The sequence below is a fragment of the Pogoniulus pusillus genome, chromosome 12 (genome assembly GCF_015220805.1).
Source record: "Pogoniulus pusillus isolate bPogPus1 chromosome 12, bPogPus1.pri, whole genome shotgun sequence".
Taxonomy (NCBI): domain Eukaryota; kingdom Metazoa; phylum Chordata; class Aves; order Piciformes; family Lybiidae; genus Pogoniulus; species Pogoniulus pusillus.
In genome coordinates this window covers 14,073,060-14,097,208 of record NC_087275.1, presented here as the reverse complement: position 1 = coordinate 14,097,208, position 24,149 = coordinate 14,073,060, and the positions used below count along the sequence as shown (strand labels likewise).

The window sequence follows — 24,149 nt, the reverse complement described above, 5'->3', positions numbered from 1 at the left end:
TAACAGCCTGTTCTTTAAACAATCCCAAAGGAGGAGACCACTTCACTTTTATATAACTTTAGTATATTATTCTTTTTTTTCTAGAAGATTCAACAGTAAACTTTTCAGAAATGAGATACTTGCAGAATGGTTTTGGCACAAATGAAGATAGATGTCTCCCAAGTCCAGCTGGTAGCTTATAGCTATGTATAGTCTTAGATTTTGTTTCTGTATATCAGTATAGTTAAGATAAGTAGCTGGCTTGAGAGATTGATAAGTTCCAGCACACACTTGAAGTTTAGGAATGCCTGTTACTTTTGGTAGAAGAGATAAATGCCTTTTCCTAAACTTGAATTAAGATACCTTGTAATTAGCAACAGAGAGAACTCTGTGATGGTCCAAATGAAACTTTTGGGTGCACCTCATATTAGACACTTGACAATTTATGAATTTCAAAGTAAACAAATTCTTTCTCAGTGATCAAGATTATTTTTTTAATGTTCCCAAGGTACCTCTACCCAGCTGTTACTCTGCTCATGCTTTCCTTAATCATCATTATAGCAAAGACAGCAAGAAACAGCTGTAACCAATGCATATCTCATTATCTTTTCCTTGGCAGGCAAAATGTGCATTGTATTTCACATCTCCCACCCACTGCTGAGACATATAAGCTATCTGTTGTTTTTCATTCCTCTTGTATCTGAGTCACGTAACATTATTACTAAAGCTAAAGATTAAGCAGTCTGAATTAAGTGCAGTAAAAATTTCTTCAAGAACATGTAAAGAATAATACAGTAGACAAACAGTGAAACCTGGTTAAATTAATCTTAGATGACCCTCAATCCAGATGGATTCAGAGCCTGAATTCAAACAAAGCAACGTGTGCCATGCCTGTGACTGCACTAGGCACTGCAGCAAGACTTGAGGCTCATTTCACACTAGCTACTGAATATCCTCTTCTCTTTTTCTCCCTCTTCATTCAGCAAGGGCTACACAGATGTAGTGAAAATCCCAGAAGGGGCAACTCACATCAAAGTTCGGCAGTTCAAGAATAAAGACCAGAGCAGGTTCACTGCCTACCTGGCCCTGAAAAAGAAAAATGGTGAGTACCTTGTCAATGGAAAATACATGATCTCCACTTCAGAAACAATCATTGACATCAATGGGACTGTCATGAACTACAGCGGCTGGAGTCACAAAGATGATTTCTTGCATGCAATGGGACACTCTGCAACAAAAGAGGTTCTTATTGTGCAGATACTTGCAACTGATCCAACTCAACCAGTGGATGTCCGCTACAGCTTCTTCGTGCCAAAGAAGCAAGGGCAAATGACTAACTCTGTCATTAGCAGTGGCAGCAGCAGCAAAGTAACTCCAGAGCTCACACAACCCCGCTGGGTTACGGGGCCGTGGCTTTCTTGTTCTCGAACATGCGACACGGGATGGCACACCAGGACTGTCCAGTGCAAAGATGGGCACGGAAAATTAGCTAAGGGATGTCTTCTCTCTCAGAGACCATCAGCATTTAAACAGTGCTTGTTGAAAAAGTGTTAACCTGTGGTTGTGATCTTCTTTTTAAAAAGAGGCTTTATTAAGCCATTGTTGACATACTGGTATTAGGTCTGCCCAGTCAGAGAGAAGCAAAGGCTTCAATGTACTTATCTACAGTCTCAAATTATGGGCAGAATCTGCCTATTTGGACCAAATGAAGAGGTGCACTGCTTTCAGTAATAGTAAGGTGATCTTAATATGTCAAAACCTAAGCATTAGAGTTGTTATATGCCCTCTATGTCTGCAAAAATATAAAATAAAATAATGCAAAAGAAGAAAAAACAGTGGATCGAGGATCCTGGGATATTTGAAGGTTACAGAATCATCTCCCCTTCTTCACCTACCTCTAATACAGTATGTCCTTAGAAAACATCACATGTACCCATGATACTACAGTAGCTTATTTCATGCTGTTTTGTAAATATCTTTCTTTTGGTATGTCACTTTATATCACTTGGTTCTATTAAAAAAATCAAAAGACAAACTAGATAAGCAAAGAGATTGACCAAAGTATATCTGCAGCTCTTGTGGGCATGGTCCACTCTTCAGAAAGGGCTGCAGATGTTTTACTGGAAAATTAAGAGCTTGCTGCTGGTTCTAAGGTTTTGACAAAAGGAATCATTTTTATGCTAGGAATTTCCTGAAGCAGATCTTTATTCTTTGACAAATACTGTGTTTTTTCACCAGTGAATTCTCAGGAGCACTGCAGCAGTTTGCAGGCCAGGGATCCCTACTGCTCAAATGCCAGCACCAACAGCCACTCCTCACCATGCGTACCAGACAAAGAAGGAGGAGTTGGACTGCTAGAGGAAATTTGTGTACACTTTTCTAGTAAACCTTCTGCTAGTTTCATCTGTGTCACAGCTTGGGGTCTTTGACCAATAGCTGCTAGCTTCTTTCCATAAAACAAAGGCATACTGTAATTTGTAGAAACAGTTAGAGAACCAAAAAATCACAGGTAAGTTAAGTGTCTTCTAACTCAGATATTCTGAGGTATATTCAGCTGCTTTCTCTGTTATTTTCTCTATGGCTTCTGCCTTGACTCTAACAATGTGTAATGTACCTACATCTTCTGAAGAGGCTATAAAGGTCAAAAAAACACAGCAAGCAGTTAATATTTTATCACTGTTTTGTCCATCGTGTCTAACTCTGGTATTTGTCTTACCAGCAAAAGTTTGTAACCATTTGTCTTATTTTTATTGTGTGTTTGGGGTTTTTTTTAAAGCTAGAGAAGGCATTCATGTTTTGTACTTTTGGGAGGAAGAGGGGTCACTAAGAAGTCAACCCACATCAGGATGTGGAGGACTTGCACAATATCAGTAAGACTGTTTCCACAGTACAGGCGCTAGCTGGTAATAGTTTTCATTGGCAGCAACTTCTGAATCCTGGTAGAACTTCTGGTGACCAAGGATGGGCATTTCACCATAAGCAGGTGGAGGCCTGATAGCAATCTGTTAAAACTGCCTCTTTTGCATCAGCAGGCTTTGAATTAAGCCCTAGGATGACAGGTGCCAAAAGAAATGGTTATAATATGCTGAAGAAAGTAGAATCTCATGTGTCTTTTATTCCTCCATCCACACCGGAGTATGAAACTGCAGGAGGATTTTCAGACGAGCCTCACACTGTAAGTCAGTGATACCTGAGCACTGAAATACCCTAGGCTCCTCTGAAAATCCCAGTTATTAAAGCAGGAGAAGAAACTTGTTGATGTGTGTAGTGAGATGGGTAGGTCTCACTTCAGGGTGACACAAACATGTTTTTGCAACTACGGCATGTTTGTGTGAGCTCCTAGAAAGCATGTGATGATTTCAAAACAGCAAAGAATTGCCGCATCTGCAAGTGTGAGACCTGGAGAAGCATCTATTTTTGTACTCCATTCTAAATAAACAGTCATCTCTGTCAAAATAAATTACCAACAAATGTTGTTAGTCAGCTTAGCTTAGGAAAAAGGTGTGGCCTTCTTTTTAGCAGTAATCCTATGAAAAACTGTGGATCTTGAGGAAACCTCCCCACTTAACTCTGATCCCAGTCTAAGAACTGAGATCAAGGCTCTGAATATTTTCAGAGTTCTGGAAAGTTAGGATTTTTGCCTTTGTTGTGCATTAACATAGGATCACTTTGAAATGTCCTCTTTTCCTTTCAAGTAGTCTAATTCTTATGTATGTATTGCACATGTTCTAGAACCTCTCAAAATAGTCCATAGCAAATAGAAACCATCATGAGAGGAAAAAATGTGAACTTAATGTCTCGACATACACTAAACCTTTGTCTAGACACACAGCTGTATTAAGTGGCATTTGTTTTTTCCTGTGTTTATCAAAACAGAGACAGAATGTGCACGTACTTTTGTTTGCATAATAGTAATTTATTATATATTCAACAAGATGAGTAAAGTTTTTGGATGCTATTCAGGCTCCAGAAGAGTAATGCCATAGATGAGTATAAATGTAAAGGTTCCTCAGATCAGAAGTATCTTTTTGATAGAGTTTATTTATAAAAAAAAAAAAAAGTAGGACAATGAACCACTGTAGTGATTTTTCCCTCTCACTAGTGTGGTAATGAAGCATGCAAAACTGCAGTTGCTGTTACATTATGAAAGGGCAAAGAAGATAGACCAAGAAAGTAACTCTCAAATTCTAAGATAAACTAGGTCAGCCTGCTTTAGCTGATACTTGCTTTTAGCTGGTCTTTGTAATCAGACTCCTGTTCCAAACCTCACTGTTGTCAGTCTTAAGATATTCCATGTAGCTGATGAATGAAAAATCGGTGCAAGGTGTGTAACTGTCAATTCAGCTTCTGTTCTTAGCTGAATTCCTTGTGTCTCACGCTGTTATGTTGTTGTTTACATTACTGCTGAGTGTTGCCAAACAGGATTTATAAAGTGCATCTAGGGGATAGAAACCTGGAGTACTGCTCTTTGCATAGAAATCAGCCATCCGCACTGCTAAATTCATTGCTGACTGTTTGGGCTGTATCTCCAGTGCCCTTAAGTGAAGCTGGACCTCTAAACATCAGTGTTTTTAAAAGTATCTGCTTCTCAAATGAGACATTCTCTCTATCAAAAAGCCTATCATCTTTGGGCTTACCAGAGACAAGAAATTAAATTCAGCTGCCCTCCTGTGGAAACAGTTTTATCATAAGGGAAGAGGGAATAATCTTGTGGATTTATCATAACTGTAAAAGGAAAAAAAAGGCAACACAGCACTGAAAAAAAATAAAATAATTTATTGTTTTTACTAGTATGTGAATGGATGTAATGAATTTATTTATTCTTATTTAACGAAAATACCAATTGTGCAAATTCTATATTTAAAATGATTTGCTATTATCTGTCTGTGTCTTTCTCCTCTCTTTTAATTTATGCTTCAGGTTTATGTCGAAAGTACGCCTTGTGAGTTTACATAATGTATGGCACTGGTTATTTTTTTATATGTTTTTACTTAGAAAGCTTTCTGCATAAAACAGGAATATCTGTGTATACGTGTGTGCACACTGTAGAGATGTGTATTCTTTTTCTACTACCACCTTTTTCTTTGAGAAGTTGTGGATTTTTAGTTTTGTGACACCTCAAAGCTCCTTCTTATGCTTCCCTTCAAAAAAAAAAAATCTTACAGCTAGCAAATCACACAGGTCTGTGGACCTAAAAAAAATCTCACCATACCAGCTCCTAAAGAAGTCATAACAACAGACTTAGTTTTGCACAGATCCCTGCAGTTCATGTTGCGTGCCTTGGCAATTTACCGTCAAAGCTGGCAGAGTCTTACCCTTTGCTTCAATGGGAGCAAGTTCAGGCTTCTAGTAAATGGGAGTTCTCTACCTGTGAATGAAGTTTCTCTGAGTTGTCAGGGTGGCAAGTGAGCCTTCTGGTCAAGCAGCTTCTTAGGTTTAAGTGAAAACAAGAGAGAAAGTTGTGCACCTCTAGTAAATACTGCTGAAACAATGTATGATTTGGTTTATGAAGACTGACCCATTAAAAAGCTACTTTTTTCAATCTTTCCAGTGTTTATATACATATACAGTTTTATACATGTGGCTGTAAAAAGTCCAAAGCCCAGTTTGGAAGGCTTTTACAATGTTTTTACCACATCAGGCAAAGCTAAATGCAGAAGAGACAGCAAAGTCTCTATTCCCAGTGTTTCATTGAAAATAACAATAGCTGATTGCTTCAACTGCTACGCTCAAGGGAACTCATATTAGGCCCAGTGTAAGGAGGGAAAAAAAGGCAATACAGACAAACCTGCATCTTTTCTCTATTCACAAAACAAATTACTTCTGTAGCCACTTTACCATAAGTCAAGTGGCTACAGACTGCAAATAATCAGCTTCAGACTGTTGGAAGCTACCTTGCTCATCAGTGCACACATTCACACAATTCCAGTGTCTGCTGCTGTCAAGGCATTCCCAAAGACCCAGAGCCAGCCACAAGGCTTAAGATGAAATTGTGATGGCCAGTGGGTGATGCTTCCTCTTGAAGACCCACTCTAAAATGCCAGGAAATCACTCTAAGCCTTGACTTTGATCTTTAGGGCAGTCTTTTAAAATTACTTGTAAGAATGATGTGTTAATAACTGTGGAGTTTCATCAGTATGTTCAGGTGAGTGTTTCTCCTCGTGCTAATGAAGGCCATGCTGCTCTTTGTCACTGAGGAAGATTAAGCCTACAGCAAGAATGAAAATCAGATTTTCTGAGCAAGAGCTGCAATTTTCAGGGCGGGGAAAAAAGGAAAGAAAAAACAGTTGGTTTGGAAGGGCTTATTCCCTTTTTACATTAAGTGATGAGTGTTTATAGTGCATTCATACTCACTACTGGTAACATTTTCAGGAGATTTGTTTCTTTACTGTGAGTACTAGCATGTATAGCAAATCTAGTTCTTGTTTTGAAAAACATTCAAAGTGCAGCCATTTCTGGTTTTATCAAATGTGCCAGTCTCTTACTGTAAGAGAAATTGTGACACTGCAAAATGTAGCTTTGGCATTTAGAAAAGCTTATTACAAGGGCAAGTTGTCACGGGTAGGGTACAAAAACTGAAAACACTACAAACGTATTCTAAGCCTTCCACATGAGTGGTTTAAGAACTTGTCCTGCAGACAGCACTGCAAACATCTCAACACTGTCCCACTGTTCTGCAGCTCTAAATCAAAACTCAGTATATTGTTTGTCCAGGAAGTTTTCTGTAGAAGCTCATGATCACTGGCAGGATACTAAAGTCATTGTACATCAGCCTTGCATAGTCTGGGTTGAAACACATATGTGAGCACATGTGGAACTTTACTGTGGCTAAACGAAAGTGCTTATTTTTTGTATACTTGTGTATATCTAAACACATAAATCTCCACATACAAAAGTCGGTCTCCATTACTCCTTCTCACAGGGCAAAAATGTTATACCAGTTTTTGTTGTAACTGTGGAAATTCAGAGCAACTTCATTACATCACTTGGCTTTGCAGGAGCTGCTTCAGTCTTTTACCACTATAACTGACAGCATAATTTGTCTTTTAATTTATAGGAACAGGTTTACACAATTTATCATGCAAACTGTGAAATTTTCAGATAGTTTATCATATGAAACATACTCACTGGCAGTCAGGCATACAGGCATTGGTAAAGTCCCATCAGATACAGGAAATAATAGACTGAATTCAAGTAAGTTGGAGACAGCTTAATACTCCTGTATAGCAATAAATCAATTTAATTTCTATTGTCAGGTCATCTGCCCAACATCAGATGAGGTAAAACAAGAGAGGCATTGTAGGGAAGGCAAATGGCAAAGTTTTTGCTTAAGTTTTCTTCATGTGCCTCTTCATCCACTATATTAGTGTCAGCATATTCTGGAAAGTGTCACTTTGTGCATTACAGATAACTTGGCTGAAATACCAGGAACCTCTGAAAATACAAGACCTGTCACAAAACTTTTTGTCACCCTAGTATGTGTCTAACTGAAGAGAAGTTAACATTTTTAGAGCACTATGTCGTCAGTTTACATCGTAAGTAATATGTTATGCAAAATCTAAATTCCTTTGAAACTAATTGTACAAGGTCTACACTGTACTATGACACATTGAAGGCCAATATTTTGTTTTGTAAACTATGCTGTATGTACAATTTACCGGCTGTAATCTTAAAACATTTGATTCTGTGATTTCAGTAAAAGTAATAAATACAAACTGTATCATAGGTCCAAAATACTTGTTCTATATGGTATATTTGTGGGCTGCTGGCTGCCATTCTAGCCCTACTAGAGACAGACAAGTGACAAGATTGAGCTTTACATTAAGGCATCAATATTCTTTGCACATGTAAACAGTGAATTTTAATTGTAGTGAGGTGGAGTTGTGTCAGAGTGTTCTTGTGAGTCATGATACTGCAGGAAGTGGCCTTCAGTGCCCTTCCAAAGCCTTGGACAAAGTTCCTATTTGCTGCAGTTCACGAAGATAGCCTGAGCCTCAGTAAAGCCCCCATGAAATCCATGACATCTGTCCTGCAGAACTGGCACATAAAGATATTCTGAGTAATTAGCCATGTAAGTCAATCCAAGAGTAGTAAAAACCTGCCTGAATGGATAATGGCAGTGCAGGGTGTGTGCTGAACTGGTGGCACAGCATATGTCTCAGAAGAAAGGTAAAAGCAGTAGCTGGAGGTTTGGGCTGGTGAGACCGAGTTGTAGACACACTCCAGTCAAAGTCTGGCTCTTAAGATGAGTTATGACCAAGATTTGCTTTTCTGATAAAACCTTATTACCATGCATAATAATTCAATTTTCATGCTGATTTCCTGCTTATCCTTTCTCATTCCACAACACTACACTGGAGGGGTTTTGTTCCCCTAAAAGATGCTTTCTTTCCAAAAGTGAAAGCAAACCAGTCCTGTCTAAGTCTTACCATATGCATGCATCTAATCTATCAATCAGTGACGCTTTTAATGAATTTGGGATTTTACCTTTTTTTTTTTAATGTGGAGGGTTGTTTTTTTGGGGGGGGGTGCTTTTTTTGTTGGTTTGTTATTGTTGCTGTTGTTTTTTACAAAGTATAAATGACATTCTTAAGCACAGAAAAAAAAACAACAAAGCAGGCACCTGGGAATAACTTCTCTTCCTAGGTTGTTCAAACAGCAGCAGTGAAGTTTGACCTATAGACAGGCCCACAGTCTTCAGGAAAAAAAAACTAATAATCTGTTGCACTACATAGTAATCTGCTTGAATCACACTACAGAACATCTGACCTGCTCTTGCTTGGTACAGTATATGGTTATATATGCATATACACATTATTATCCAGTTGTAATATTATTCTTATTATATAGTCTACATAAGATGTTTCAGAAAGTCTTGGTTTTACATTTACATTGAGTGGTTGTAGGACTGGTTGCTGCAAATCAGAAAGAATACAACATCAGTGAAGGGTGCAGTGAAAAACCTCTACTAGAAGGCAAAATTAGTGTTTGCCCTGCCTAAAAGGTCTGAAGGATATGAGTCACCTGCTACACTCTTCAGTACAAATTGACTAGCAGGTGTTCCTACCTCTCTGCATGTTTCCTTAGCCATGATGTGAGGGCAGAGCAAAACCTCCACTAACTCCTTATCTCTCCCTGCCCACCTGCAGGTAGAAATAGTAAACATACAAACTACATCACAATTTTACTCCTCTAGTTTTATATACTTTTTGTGTCTTGGAGAATTCCCTGTTTCCACCACCTTCACAATACAACAGTGCCTCTGATATATTTTTGTCTGCAGAGAAAGCAGCAGTGTCACCAAATGATTATGGCAGGTCTGACTTTCTCAAAATTAAAACTTTATTTCCCATTTTAGAGTGCAGTGGGTCAGAGAAAGCCATTACTGGGAACGGAAATCCATGTGTATACAAATCAAATAGAGCACAAGGCAGCAGTGTAGACTTCCCTAAATGTCCAGTGCTGTCATAATCCCATTACTATGCAAGGACTGTTCTGTATCAGGAAGATGAACTCATTCTCTTTTAATGTATTTTCCACTCTTCACAATATGACATTTCACCTCTTGAGACACTATACCTAATTACATGTGAGGAGGGAGATTTCTATCCCTGAGACTTGGATCCTGTAGGTTTTTTTAGGTGAGGATGCAAGACGGACTTGATCCAGTTTCAGTCCTCTAACTAAACTGATCCTCAGGAAAAAAAAAAAAGAAAAAAAGATTTTAAAGTTTTTTAAAAAAAAAAAAAAGTTTTGGAAATTTCAAATTATATCCAAGAATTAAACATTACTTGTACCCTTACCTCATTCTCCTTATGCTGTGCACTGTAAAGTTTAAAGTCATAAATTCATCATACTTAGACTACTCTGCATTCTAAGCTGACCCAAGGATAGGGTTGAAGAGTAAATGTGTGGGAAAATTACTTGAGAAAAGCCAAGGGAAAAACTATTCTTTTCCATGCTTAAAGGACCAAAGCAGCAATCTTTTTGCTTTCCCTTGATTATTGTGGGAAAAGTATGTCCAAGTAAAAGTGCACAGACGTTTTCTCAAGCAGCTGCTTAAGATTGCTTTGTTGCAGCAATTGTGTCAGCCTAAGAATGAGCTTATTAAAATAGACACTGTGGCCACTGTCACCATAGTCTCACTGTTCCAAGGAAGACAGGATGAAATCCTGCATTTAGGGATGAGAGAGAGAAGGGTGCCTCAGAAGGCACAAGAGGCAAGAAGTGTTGTATTTTGTAATCTTTGTTAGCTTAAATGCATTTACTACAGGAAATTGATAAGCATGTACTTCTGTCTACTTGATTCACCGGTGTGCCTTTATTTGCTTTCTTCCAGCTGCTCCTCTGTCTTAGTAAGAATTTACCTAAAGGGCCCAAATCTGCAGAATTAAAGCCAAACATTCCTGCACGTCTATAACTGCATAAATCCAACTTCTGCTAACAGACTCATGTCAGCAGCAACTCTTCCCAGTAAGTCAGCACAGTTGCTAGGCTCAAGGCAGCTAATGGAGGGACATCTCCCACCTTTGTAGCTGCCAGGCAAAGAGCAGGGAAGAGGCCTGAGCCCGGCAGTACCACACAAGAGCCCTGCTGGCAACTGGCTCTTGAACTGTCTCACGGGGTGAAGTGGGCTGAACTTTCAGGTCCTGTGTACGTGCAAGGACATGCCCTTCTCATCTGACTGCTTCATGCAGGCATGCATCAGAAATAAGGTTCTTCTAAAAGCGCCAGCTCCACGAGTCACCTTTTTCCCCCCTTAGACATTTGTGATGCTATTTTGAGAGAGTGCAGCTAAAGCAGGTTCTACATTTTTGCTCTGGAGGCACTGAAGCACACTCATTCTATGCTTTAAGTTGCTGATGGGAGCTGGACGTGTCTTGTGCCCACCGATAGTTTTGCTTATCTGCCGTAATGCTGAAAGGCCACATGGCACAGTGAGGTCTGCAGATGCAAATTCTGCCCTGGCCATGCCAGTAACCACAGAAGGGCTGCAAGCATGTGTTAGCACACAGAAAATGCACATCCTTGCAAAAAAATGTGCAAATTGCCCTCGACTGGCAATCCAGCAGAGACCCGTTGAAAACCAACCCCTTGCAGCCATAAAGCTGTGAAGGTACCACAGGGAAACATCTGGTTGTTAAGCAGGAAGGCATTGCTATGGTTCCACAGTGCCTGAGAGCATCAGGTAACTCACATCTTGAAACACTTGAAAGCTGGCAGCAGGCCACCTAGGCAATTGCTTATATGGCAGCTGCCCAGTGGGTTGGCAAACACGCTTAGTTACCTAGTAAAGGTGGTCTGCAACTAAAGGGTAACGAAAATTACCCTGGAAAGGCTTTAAAGTGGTCAATTTAAGACAAGGCCCTGCCCACTGGAAGTGGTCCTTTGCTGAAGGCCTTGCTGTAGTAGGGCTGGTTTTGTCCAGACAAAACAGTGTGAGCTGCATTCTGTGTGGGCTGGGAGGAATGTTTTCGCACTGTCATTTATGTGGCAGGCTAAGATGTGGCAGGCGTGCGGGGGGGTTTCAGCCAGTGTTCAAATGCACGCTGCACACAAGCGACTAAAGGCATGTGAAATGGCAGCGCTTCTGAGGCGCGCGCCCCGCGGCACAGCGGCCGCCAGCAGCCCAGACAGGCTCCATATGGGAAACCAGCAGCCGCGGACGTACAGGTTCTTTCGACAGGAATGTGAGCTATGAGAGGATTTAAGGGGAAATTACCAACCAGTCTGGCATTCCAGTGCCAAAACACACAGTCAGAACTCTTGGCCATACAGGCACACTGTAATGTGCTCGGCTCCACTTCAAAGGGAGAAGGGAAGTTGCAGGAGTTCTCCCTGTAGCCCTCAGTCTCTTCGTGTATGCAGGACAGCACCACCAAAATGCCAGCCCTTCTTCAGGGTGAAACAAAACGGTGAGATGAAGCACTGTATGTTAAGAACTTTCCCTTCAGAGGAGCGGAGAAAGAACCAAAGGATTGTTTATTTCCCTCTCCATCAGAATCATTATTTTAGGATGAATTCAGTATGTATTTTTGGCTATTCTTTTCCCCCCAGAATAGTTTCTTAAGGCAAGGCAAAGCCAGGGCCAGAGCCTAAGACAAGTTGTGAGGTTACTGTGGAACAACTTTGCCTCCCCTGAATGTCTCTGCCTGCCTCAGCCTGCTGAAGGCCCTTACAGTACAGCTCTAATCTCAGGCTCCTGCTCCCCAGAACCTGTACCTTTGTAGCCCAGAAGCCATTGCTTTGCTCACAATTATAGTGGTTATTTAAATCACCACTTGGGGTTCTTTCCAGAGGTAGTCAAGTTTCTAGAAATATGTAAAATAAAATGTTAAAGTTACAGTAATTAGAAAACAAAAAAAAGACATTGAAAAATAAACTAGAAGATGTAGCTACTTCTCATTACATAGAATCATAGAATCAACCAGGTTGGAAGAGACCTCCAAGATCATCCAGTCCAACCTAGCACCCAGCCCTGTCCAGTCAACTAGACCATGGCACTAAGTGCCTCATCCAGGCTTTTCTTGAACACTTCCAGGGACGGTGCCTCCACCGCCTCCCTGGGCAGCCCATTCCAATGGCAAATCACTCTCTCTGGGAAGAACTTCCTCCTAACATCCAGCCTATACCTTCCCCAGCACAATGTGAAACTGTGTCCCCTTGTTCTGTTGCTGGTTGTCTGAGAGAAGAGACCAACCCCACCTGGCTACAGCCTCCCTTCAGGTAGTTGTAGACAGTAATGAGGTCACCTCTGAGCCTCTTCTCCAGGCTGCACACCCCCAGCTCCCTCAGTCTGTCTGAGGGCTGTGTTCCAGGCCCCTCACCAGCTTTGTCGCCCTCCTGTGGACACATTCCAGTATCTCAACATCTCTCCTGAATTGAGGAGCCCAGAACTGGACACAGTACTCAAGGTGTGGCCTGACCAGTGCTGAGTACAGGGGCAGAATAACCTCCCTTGTCCTGTTGGCCACACTGATCCTGATACAGGCCAGGATGCCATTGGCTCTCTTGGCCACCTGGGCACACTGCTGGCTAATGTTCAGCTACTATCTACCAGTACCCCCAGGTCCCTTTCCACCTGGCTGCTCTCTGGATACTCTGTCCCCAGCCTGTAGTGCTGCTTGGGGTTGTTGTGGCCAAAGTGCAGAACCCTGCACTTGGCCTTGTTAAATCTCATCCCACTGACCTCTGCCCACCCATCCAGCCTGTCAAAGTCCCTCTACAGGGCTCTTCTACCCTCCAACAGAGCCACACCTGCTACAAAAGAGAGAAAAAAAGAGAAAAAAAACTCTTCTACCTTGAATCTGGGTCTAAGCCATAACCAGGCAGCATCCAGAAACTTTAGAAAACTGGACAAGTATTTTTAAATCTTGTAGAAAGCCACATATTGGGATAAACTTTAAAACAGACTTTCAAAAAGCATTTGACACTGTTCCCCACAGAATTTTCATGGACAAACTGGATAAAGCACTGGTTGGATGAACAGCTGGAAAGCTGCCTGGCAGGAAGGGACTTGGGGGTTCTAATCAACAAGCAGATGAACTTGAGCAAGCAGTGTGCCCAGGTGGCCAAGAAAGCCAATGGCATCCTGGTTTGTATTAGAAATGCTATGGCCAGCAGGAGTAAGGAAATTATTGTCCTGTTGTACTCTGCTCTGGTGAGGTCACACCTCAAGTAAGGTGTTCAGTTTGGGGCACCTCAATACAAGAGAGATGTGGAGATGCAGAATCGAGTGCAGAGCAGAGCAACAAAGCTGCTGAAGGACTGAAAGAATAAATCTTATGAGGAGTGACTGGAGGAGCTGGGGCTGTTTAGTTTGAGAAAGAGGAGGCTGAGGGGAGACCTCATTGCTGCCTACAGCTACCTGAAAGGACATTGTGGAGAGCTTGGTGCTGGTCTCTTCTCACAGGTAAATAACAACAGAACAAGAGGGAATGGTCTTAAGCTGCAACTGGGTAGGTTTAGAGTGGGCATTAGGAACATTTTTTTTAACAGCAAGAGTGGTCAGGGACTAGAATGGGCTGCCCAGGGAGGTGGTTGAGTCACCAACCCTGGATGTGGTGCTTGGGGATATGGTTTAGCATGAACCTTGTAGAGGAGGGTTATCATTGGACCTGGTGATCCTGAGGGTCTTTTCCAAACAGTATGTTTCTGTTATTCTGTGATATAAAGCAGACCAGATAAGAGAATGGATTAATCATAGAGGGGGGAAATGCTTTGGGATTACAGTTAGATATAGCAAGGGACAAGAAGCAACTAAGAAAGGAGTGTGAGTATTTAGGCTAACTTCATACAAGATTAAATTACCCAGATAACTGTAAGGAACTATTTATTTATTTATTTAAAGGGTAAATGCAGATCTCTATTAGAAGCAGTAGCTGGAAACTTCATAGCCAAATCATGAATGTGGATATTGTTACTGAAAAGTCTAAAACACAGAGCCCAAATAATTCTATCATTTTAAGCCTCTTTAAAGATTGAATTAAATTGCACATTGATTTATTTAATTAGATATGCCAAGAGATTACTACTCTTGTATGGATGCATTTGTATCTGTAATACACATCATGAATCACAAAGAGATGGGAGTGAACCAAACATTCCTTATGGACTTCCTACTGTAACACTTGCTTTTTGAAGCAAGGGGTTAGTAAGTAGACTAGAAAGTTTCTGTGATGCACATGCTCACGCCATGAAGATGTACCTCATAGGGAAGGCATTTAGACTTAACCTTAATTAACAAATACCCCAAAGGCTCTTGGTGCTAGAGGGTAGGGAAAATTTACAACTGGATCTGGGCAGGTTAGATCAATGGGTCAGGGACAATTCTATGAAGTTCAACAAGGACAAGTGCCAGGTCCTCTACCTGAGTCACAAGAACCTCATGGTATGCTACAGACTTGGGGATGAGTGGCTGGAAAGCTACAACATGGAGAGGGACCTGGGGGTATTAGCTGATAGTCAATTAAATGTGAGTCAGCAGTGTACCCCGGTAGCCAAGAAAGCCAGGGGCTTGTATTAGAAACACTGTGGCCAGCAGGAACAGGGAGGTGATCATCCACCTGTGCTCAGCATTGGTGAGGACACATCTCAAGTACTGTGTTCAGTTCTGGGCCACTCACTACAAGAGGGACATTGAAGTGCCAGAGCATCTTCAGAGAAGGGCAATGAGGCTCGTGAAGGGCCTGGAGCACATGGCCTACAAGGAGCATCTGAGGGAGCTGAGGTTGTTTAGTCTAGAGAAGAGGAGGCTGAGGGGAGACCTCATCACTTTCTACAACTGGGACAAACTGCACGTTTTCTGTGATTCTGTGTCACTACACAAGAGAAAGCCACTGGCTCAATAAAGTGAGAACATGGGAACCTCCTCTCTGTGGGACCAAAGGAAGGATCCCAGCTGAAGTTGCACCATGACAACAGATTGCAAAGGCTTGTTGAGGGCCAGTCTCACAGGTGCTCAACACCATAACATTTGTAAGAATTAAGGGAAAAAGCCTGCCTAGGAATGAGTGTTTGAGTAGAGGCATGAGTCCAATTCACCTGCCTAGTTCAGTAGAGGTCCCATGAGTAAATAAATAGCTTGGTCACTTGGGACACACTCAAAGTACTGCAGGAAAGCAGCTAGGAGAACCACAAAAACTATGCTGGCATCCATATGGCAACAGACAAGGTTATTTTAACAGTCTGAAATGTTTTCTGATTCCAACAGCACACCAAAAAAGTGCCAAAGCAGTCTGCCAGTGACAATAACGTGTGGTGCAATGTTGAGGATGAAAAGCCTTTGGCTGGGTTTGACCCAGTATAAACCACCTCTTGGTCTGCTCCAGTAATATTCAGTGTTAACCAACTATACATGGGCTCTTTATCTTAGTTATACCTGTCACTTTAATATAGATAAATATTAAATTATGTCTATGCCTAAGGCAGAGGCTTTAGTGTTGACTTAAAATGTAACTCATGTTTCTAAATCCTTTCAGTGAATTTGTAAATCCCATCCTTAAAGCTTTCAAAAAAGCCATATATTATTATTTGTTCAGTCTGCTATTTAACACCACAGTGTGATTCAAGCCAAGCCCTGAAATCCCACGCAAGGCAGATTATGTTCAGTTCTCTGGCTGTCTACATATTTTCCTCCCCTATGTACCTTACAAGCCAATGCCTGAATATAGCCTTAGCATGCACCCAAGAGACCACATTTGGTGTCTTGTCACCTGTCATATTGAACTGATTGATTTTACCAGGATTAAGAAAAGCTTAATTTCAAAAATATCTCTTCACTTAAAGCTTTTTTTCCTCCTTTTTTTTAAATGGTATAGTAGTTATGGCAACTGCTTCCTGCCACCTTTGCTGCCAAAAGCCACAATCCATCCATGAAAAAGAGCTCCTCCATCCAAACACATTTTTCAGTGGACAGCAGCTTTCCCTGGCTAGAGCACACTCTTCCTTTCCCTTCTGGCAAACTGGAAGCCAAACAAAATCTGTAACAAATGTGAGCTGAGAGCGAGGCATTATGTGAACTTCTTACAAATTACTTTGTGTTTTTACATGTACATGCAAGTGAAAAAAACCAAACAAGCCAAATACAAAACAAACAAACAAACAAAGAAAAAACTCTCAGGGGGAGATGCAGGGTAGAGGGAGAAAAAACTGCCATTCCCAGGGCTGTTCAGTGAAAGAAGGCATTTTCCTTTCTTAGAATGCAGATTTGGGATTCGAACTCTCTTAAAATTCTTGACATAACAGTAATTAAACAATTGGTCATAAAGGGTTTTTTTTCTATTTATTCTACCACAGAGAGCAGTAGCAAAGCTTTCTTAAGTCTATGTGATGACCAAAGTTTGCTTTAGAATCATAGAAGCATAGAATCAACCAGGTTGGAAGAGACCTCCAAGATCATCCAGTCCAACCCATTACCCAACTCTATCCAATCAACTAGAGTGCCTCAGCCAGACTTTTCTTGAACACCTTCAGGGACAGTGACTCCACCACCTCCCTGGGCAGCCCATTCCAATGCCAATCACTCTCTCTGGGAAGAACTTCCTCCTAACATCCAGCCTATACTTTCCCCGGCACAACTTGAGACTGTCCCCCCTTGTTCTGTTGCTGGTTGCCTGGGAGACCAATCCCAGCTGGCTACAGCCTCCCTTCAGGTAGTTGTAGACAGCAATGAGGTCACCCCTGAGCCTCCTCTTCTGTTCTTTATGAATTTGAAAATAAAATGATCCTATTCTTTGCCAGTACCAAAATCCTACTTCTTTGAGCAGGTCTTTCTGGTCTGGACACAAAATAATTCTCAAATTTCCTGCTTGACAACATGGTAAAGCTTTTTGGAAATCTTTACAATTATTTTTATGGACTGTATTTATAAATACTCTTTTCCCTTCCTAGGCATAATTCCAATGCACAGTTATGTGAAGCTTGCTTGTCTTTCCCTTGCTTTGTTAGCTCTGACCTTTTCCCTACTCAGAAAATAATTAGTACATTTTCCAGCATATAGTTGGATGAGTTCATGCTCTCTTATTATGGGAAAACATCATAACAGACCACTTGAGCAAACAGTTTAATGTGCTCCTCTTTCACGCCCCTGTATAGCAAATGAATACAGATGTACAAGAACGTCAAAAAACGGAATGAATCACGAATCATGGTAACTGTGAGATGAAGAGTCACTTACAAAGCAAGAATTCTCTTACAGAGTGAATCTGGGGTTGTTACTAAAATGCCACACAACCGTCACGATTCAAGTGATTTTGAGATTTTTGGCTGCATGGAGAGGATAAGGCTCAATTCCAGTACTAATTAGGCACTGCACACATTGTGATCATTAATAATTTCCACCACGGTAGCTTCAGCCAACGAGATATTTAGCAAACAAATTGTAGAAACAGTGTAGACAGTGTAAGCACCCAAAAGCACAGACAGTACCCAGGCCTGAAATTAGGAAAAACAGAAAGGAAGGTAAAGTAACAAGAGACCACAGGTCCCACCCAGAACTGTGAGGCAAATCTTACTAAGGTTTAGCTTCCAAGCTCAGCAATGGGACATCATCTAGTATTCGGTGTTGGCTTTCACTGATTAAATCCTTTTTCTCCCCATGAAATGGATTTTCCCTTCAAAATTATTTTCACTGCCTTCATGCAAGTGATGTATTATACAGTTATGTTAGGCACTTTAGCTTTAACACAATAAACATAGAGAGCTATGGTAATAGGACTTTAGAGTATTTAAATATCCCTCCCCAGTGGTTAGCTCAATAGCAGCAGTCATCAATTGGCCCACTCATGCTTGTTCTTAGCGTGCATGTGATTTGTGCAGCTAATGGTGGAATTACACCAGGCCTCTCTATGGAGCCATTTCAGAAAAGAGGAAGGCTGTACACCAACAAAGATGCCTCCTCCTTGCTTTGGACTCCAGTCCCCAAACTTGAGCCAGCATGCATTGCAGCAACAGGATAATAAAAAGAAATGAGAAAAGGCAAAGCATACATGTACGATGCTGCAAAATGGAGTTTGTATCTCCAGGAATTCACTGGGGATTGGTTGGATTCTTCTCTCAAACAAGTTATGCTGGGTTGACCCAAGACTGAGCTGGCTACACCAAGACTGGACATTCAAAGAATAATCCTAAATCAAATATCCATGAGATTCACTTAACTGTGAAGTAGAGCTGCAAGATTTCTGGATTTGCCTGTGCACACACAGATCAAAGGAAGTGATGACAAACAAAGAGGCACCAGAAGACATCCTTCACCCTGTTCCTCAGCTGAGGCAACTGGAAGACATGAAAGTCATAACTATCCCAGTTTAAGTCACACAGCAAACAGAAACACAGCAAGAAAGATACGGTAGATTTCCAGGCTCCAAATTAGCAAAAATCCTTTTACCAGGATTTTTGACAGCTACTTTCAGCATTCAACCAACATGTAGAGTTGCATGGAGCTGCTGTAAACCAAGTGCAGTACTTATACTTGTTAAACTTCATACAACAAACCTTGGCCCATCAATCCAGCCTGTCCAGATGCCTCTGCAGAGCCTTCTTGCCTGCAGACAGATCAACAATTCTGCCAAATCTGGTGTCACCTGCAAACTTACTGAAGGAGCACTCAATCACCTCATCCAAAACACTGATAAAGATATCAAACAAGACTGGAACCAAAACTCGAGCCTGGGGAAACTCCGTCTGGGTTTAAATCCATTCACCACCACTCTTTGGGCTCAGCCATTGTCCTGGTAGGGCATAAATCCTGCCTGGAGGGTTTAACCCTGGCTTTCCTCCTCCTCGACCTGCAGGGGTCGGGGAGCAAGCAGATTGAGCAAACAATAAGGGTTTGGCCCCAGCAAAGCCTTGAGGGCTAGCATCTCATGTCAAGTGTAATGTGCTGCCCTCACCGTGCCTGCACAGCCACACTTGTGGCTTAGCAGCATCTCCTTCCTCCTCTGCCTGAAATATTTGTATTTTTAGTTAGAATTTTCCTGTTCTTGTGTCATTGTTTTCCAAGTTCTGGTTGATTGAACTGTTTAATTCTATGCAATTGTTCCTTGTCAACTGAAAATCCAAAGAACCTCAGGGATTTTCCCTGAGTTTTGAATACTAATAATAAAAATTTATATTCATAATTCATAACCAATTATTAATTACTGATACAGCCATCCACTCAGCTTTTTACCCAGTGCAGAGTATACCTGTCTAAGCCACAAGCTGCCAGCTTCCCTAAGAGAATGCTGTGGGAGACAGCACTAAAGGTTTTACTAAAGTTCAGGTAGACAACATCCAGAGCCTTCTCTTCTTCCCCTAAGTTAGTCACCTGGTCATAGAAGATCAGGTTGGTCAAGCGAGTCCTTACTTTCATCATCCCCTGTTTTTCCTGCACATGCTGTCTGAGTGCACTCAAGATGAACTATTTCATAACTTTCCCTGGTACCAAGATCAGGTTGACAGGTCTGTAATTCTCCAGAACTTCCTTATGGCCCTTCTTGTAGATGTGCAGTACATTGGCAAATCTCCAGTCAGAGGACTGTTCTCTGTTCTCCAGATAGAAAAAAAACAGACGCTGGAAAGGAGCAATACTTTTGGATTCTTGATGTCAGCATAAGATGCCACACAGGCTCTTTTTCCTCTTCACTGGACTAGGGTATTGGACACAGAGAAGGCTTCCACCTTTGATCGGACAAATTCACCTCTGGCCTCAGACTGCTCTACAGACTACTTCATGGTACAATGGCTGACTTCTTTGCAAGTTGGTCTACCAAGAGAAACAGTGCTGTCATAAATTATTCCAGTGGCGTGTTTGCTGCCAAGAGTATATTACACTGTTCCTCCTACTATTTTTTTTTAAGTCTAAACACATAAAACTGTAGCAACTCTTTCAATAGTCTTTCAAATTTTTTTCTTAAAATAGTTTGATGCCAGGGAGGGGTTTCCTCTTGTGGACTGTCAAATCTGTATCCAAAACAGTCTTTATAGATACCTTTTCAATTCAACAGAGAGAAAATAGGCACTTCACACATGCTATTCATTTCACCCTACAGTATATGTTCATAACAGGTTAGATGAATAGCACATTGCAAATGTGTATTTCTTTCCAGTGACAAAAGAGACATAGGGTTCAGATGTAGACAGCTATAGTGTAGATGTCTGAAGCTGAGTGAGATGAATCTCATTCCAGGTTTTGAAAGGGCTGAAAGTGCTTGGGAGCAGTATCCTGTTTCCAAGAGTTTGAAAATAAAAACTCCATTCCAAGTGGCTATAATTCTTTCCAAAAATTGACTGAATGAAGGCAGGTTTCTTCTGCAGCACTTTTTTTTCACTGAGTTACCACTCTGAGAATTAGCAATGTTCAGTTCAGACTCTCCCTCCTATCCTCCCCCCACCTTACATCCTCCAGCTCATTGCAAAGTTCTTCTTAAGCTTGTGTAGGAAATTATACATCCCCACTGGTATAGAAAACACCTGCACTGAATTCAAAATCTCTCAGAATGCAAATTATGTATATTGCAATGACTGTCAGAAAAATGTTTTGCTTTTCACTCTCTGCTCAACATACATGCCTGTGGACTGATTTAAATTTTATGCCAAGACTATTTTGCAGATTTTTTACAAATATGAAGCTCTTTAAAATCATATTACAAAGGCCTTGGAGAACTGTGGAAGTCCTGATATGCAATATCAAGATGTTATATTACTACAGAGTTTTTAAAGTCAATTACTGAATTATATACCAGTACTGCTCATTATAGTTCAGTATCTCTATTACACATCTACTGTAAGTAAGCCTTCAGCTTCTACAATGACAATGAAATCTAAAATGTAGCCATGAAAAACACAGTGGCCATGAATGCTGTGTGTTGTGCAGAATCTCTCAATGATTAGACCTCGTTGCTGTGCTACAAGCACAAAAGAGAACTCATCTCCTTGCCCGTTCACTGTGTGTGTACTTTCCACTATCTCTGCTCTCTTGGATTTACCCCATGGTGAATAAAGGTAATCAAGCCAGCTGCTGCTTCATGTCTTTTACACAGGTGCCACTATATTCTCTTGAATATGCTCCACCTCATTCCCTGAAGAAAACCCCAACATCCAGTATTGTCTTTTTGATTTTATAAACAAGTAATAGTTATAATTTAACAAGAATATAACCAGATTATAGTATGACCTGAATGCCTTACCTGAGCTATTAAAAAAATCCAAACCAAACCAACCAAACAAAAAAAAATCCACTCCAGATGTAAAACCTTTACTCAATCTTTTTTGAGATGACACATTAGATTGGAATGCCTTTAATTTCATGTTACGTAGAACTACAGAGTTCAACACTTCATTCTGGCTGTGGTAATAAGAAAGACAGAAGTGATCAAAATATTAGACTCATGAGGGGACACACTTCAGAGCAAGTGGTGAAAAAAGTTTGGGTTTTTTTATCCAGGCAGACTTTACACTGCTCAATTCTTACTACATCCTACCTGATTCCTGGGGAGCCTCTTTTCATCCTACTTTAGCTGTAGGTTCACAGGCAACCACATTCAAAAGAGAAACCTCATAATACAGGTGAATCAAACACCAGTGAAAGGCATCAGATATTGCAACTCCTTTTGGTACCCAGATGATGCACTCTAAGCAAAGGTGGTGTTCTTTCATTTGCACTGTTTAACATTTGGTTAAAATCATGAAACTGAAGTCAATGTAGAAAATTACTTTTCGAAGATGTGATGATTCCTCCTCCAGCACTTTTCACAAGCGCTCTCATTTTTAGGGTTCATTATAGATTAGATCCCATTACTGTGTTTTCAAATGCTTTAAACATAAATGGCCTCTTTCCTTCTTCAACAATTCCTTCCTGGAAGGTGACTCGTAGAAACATGTTTTACTCTTCCCATTGCAGACAACTGAGCTAATTTTAAATTTAAATAATGAGCCCTACCTATCAAAAAAGGTAGTGACAACAGGCCAGAGCTTCCCCTTGCTAACACATGTCATTCCACATTGCTCAGTGGACATTGGTAGAATGACTCCAGGGTACAGCCAGACAAATAAAAGTTCTTTTGGCCCAATAACCATAGATTGTACAAAGGTCAATACAAACCAAAGGCATCATTAGCTTTTAAAGAAAAAAGTATTTTAAGTGCTGTGCCTAACTGCTGAATAATTTTACCACACTTGAGCTGTTCACTAAATGTCATATTGGCATATTTACAAAAATATGAATGCCTTCATGTGGGTCAAGAAAAGTAATATTTGCAGTAAAAAGTTTATGTGCCTATATAAAATGTTTGGCCTCGATTTTCCTGTCTGGCTAACACAACATTAACTAAGATGAGCTCTCCTTTTGCACACAAAAATTACAGAATTAAGCTAGCAAACTACATGAGTATTCTGAGCAAACTCTCTGTGTGTACATGTATGAGACTAAAGGTTGTTTAGTGCCATCTTTTGGGTGGTCCTAATACTACAGAACAGTTAAATCAATTATGCATTCACCACCACGAACGGGTAGGAAGCCATGTGTTAGTAGTTCTCCAAACGTCTGTCTAGAGAGCTTGGGGGGTTTGTCCTAGATTATAGCTCTCTGTAAGACCTCACTTTCTAACATGCAGGAGCTCTCTAAAGGTCCTATGAGCAGAGATGAAGTAGGCTGTGCTGGTTTTAGGCTGTCCAGTCAGAGATGCAAAAGCAGGGGCAACTGTGGGGACCAGGCTGGTAGAATCAGCGAGATGAAGATGAGGATGTAAAATTGGTGACAGCAGATGTAATTATATCATAGAGGCAGACACGCTCAACAGCTGTGTGAGAAAATAAATGTTTGTGCCTCTTGATTGGTGCAAGGCTGTTGTGGAGTTGCTGAGGATGGGAAGTGCCTATAGCAATCTCATACTTACTGATTTAGTTAGAGCAACTAACAAGGCAGGAATTATCAAATATGTAGTTATTTTTATTTCTGGAAAGCCCAGCCCACAACTATATACTAATTAGTTACATTTTGGGTTCTAATTCAGTCAGGAAAATCTTCAATAGGATGCTGATGGGCAATTCACTCATTAAGGAGAATCAGAAAAAACGGAAAAGTTTAGCCACAAAATGGCTTTGCCTCACTTACAAACAGGTAGCCTGGAGCCCTAGGAGAGGTCTGTTCTACTCACTGAGTGAAGTAGAAATTTCAAGATAGTCCCTGGCTCCTTTGTGGCAGTGTTGGAACTGCTCAGACATAGAGAGGCTTCTAGATCTTCCCAGAGTGCTGGGAAAGAGGCAGATGATCTCTGACCTGATCTTGGTTCCCCCTGGCATGGAGGTTTGCAGAGGTGCAGGCAGGATCTCTTGCAGATGTGCAGAGAGCACATTGTAGCCAGGTGGGGGTTGGCCTCTTCTCCCAGGCAACCAGCAACAGAACAAGGGGACACAGTCTCAAGTTGTGCTGGGGAAAGTATAGGCTGGATGTTAGGAGGAAGTTCTTCACAGAGAGAGTGATTTGCCATTGGAATGGGTTGCCTGGGGAGGTGGTGGAGGCACTGTCCCTGGAGGTGTTCAAGAAAAGCCTGGCTGAAGCACTTAGTGCCATGGTCTAGTTGACTGGATAGGGCTGGGTGCTAGGTTGGACTGGATGATCTTGGAGGTCTCTTCCAACCTGGCTGATTCTATGATTCTATGATTCGATGATATCGATGGCACTTCTTGCC

The 24,149-nt window shown here is 41.2% G+C and overlaps 1 protein-coding gene and 1 long non-coding RNA gene across 2 annotated transcripts in view; one reads left to right on the top strand and one right to left on the bottom strand.

The window, feature by feature from the left end:
• Positions 1-7,722, top strand: part of ADAMTS5 (ADAM metallopeptidase with thrombospondin type 1 motif 5) — a 53,965-nt gene extending 46,243 nt beyond the window's left edge. The window contains exon 8 of the mRNA XM_064152373.1: positions 963-7,722. Within this exon, the coding sequence (XP_064008443.1) occupies positions 963-1,533 (571 nt within the window). The 3' untranslated portion in view covers positions 1,534-7,722. The remainder of the gene's footprint in view (positions 1-962) is intronic.
• The window catches only part of LOC135180120 (uncharacterized), a 123,379-nt gene that overhangs the window by 80,680 nt on the left and 18,550 nt on the right, over positions 1-24,149 (bottom strand). The window lies entirely within an intron of this gene.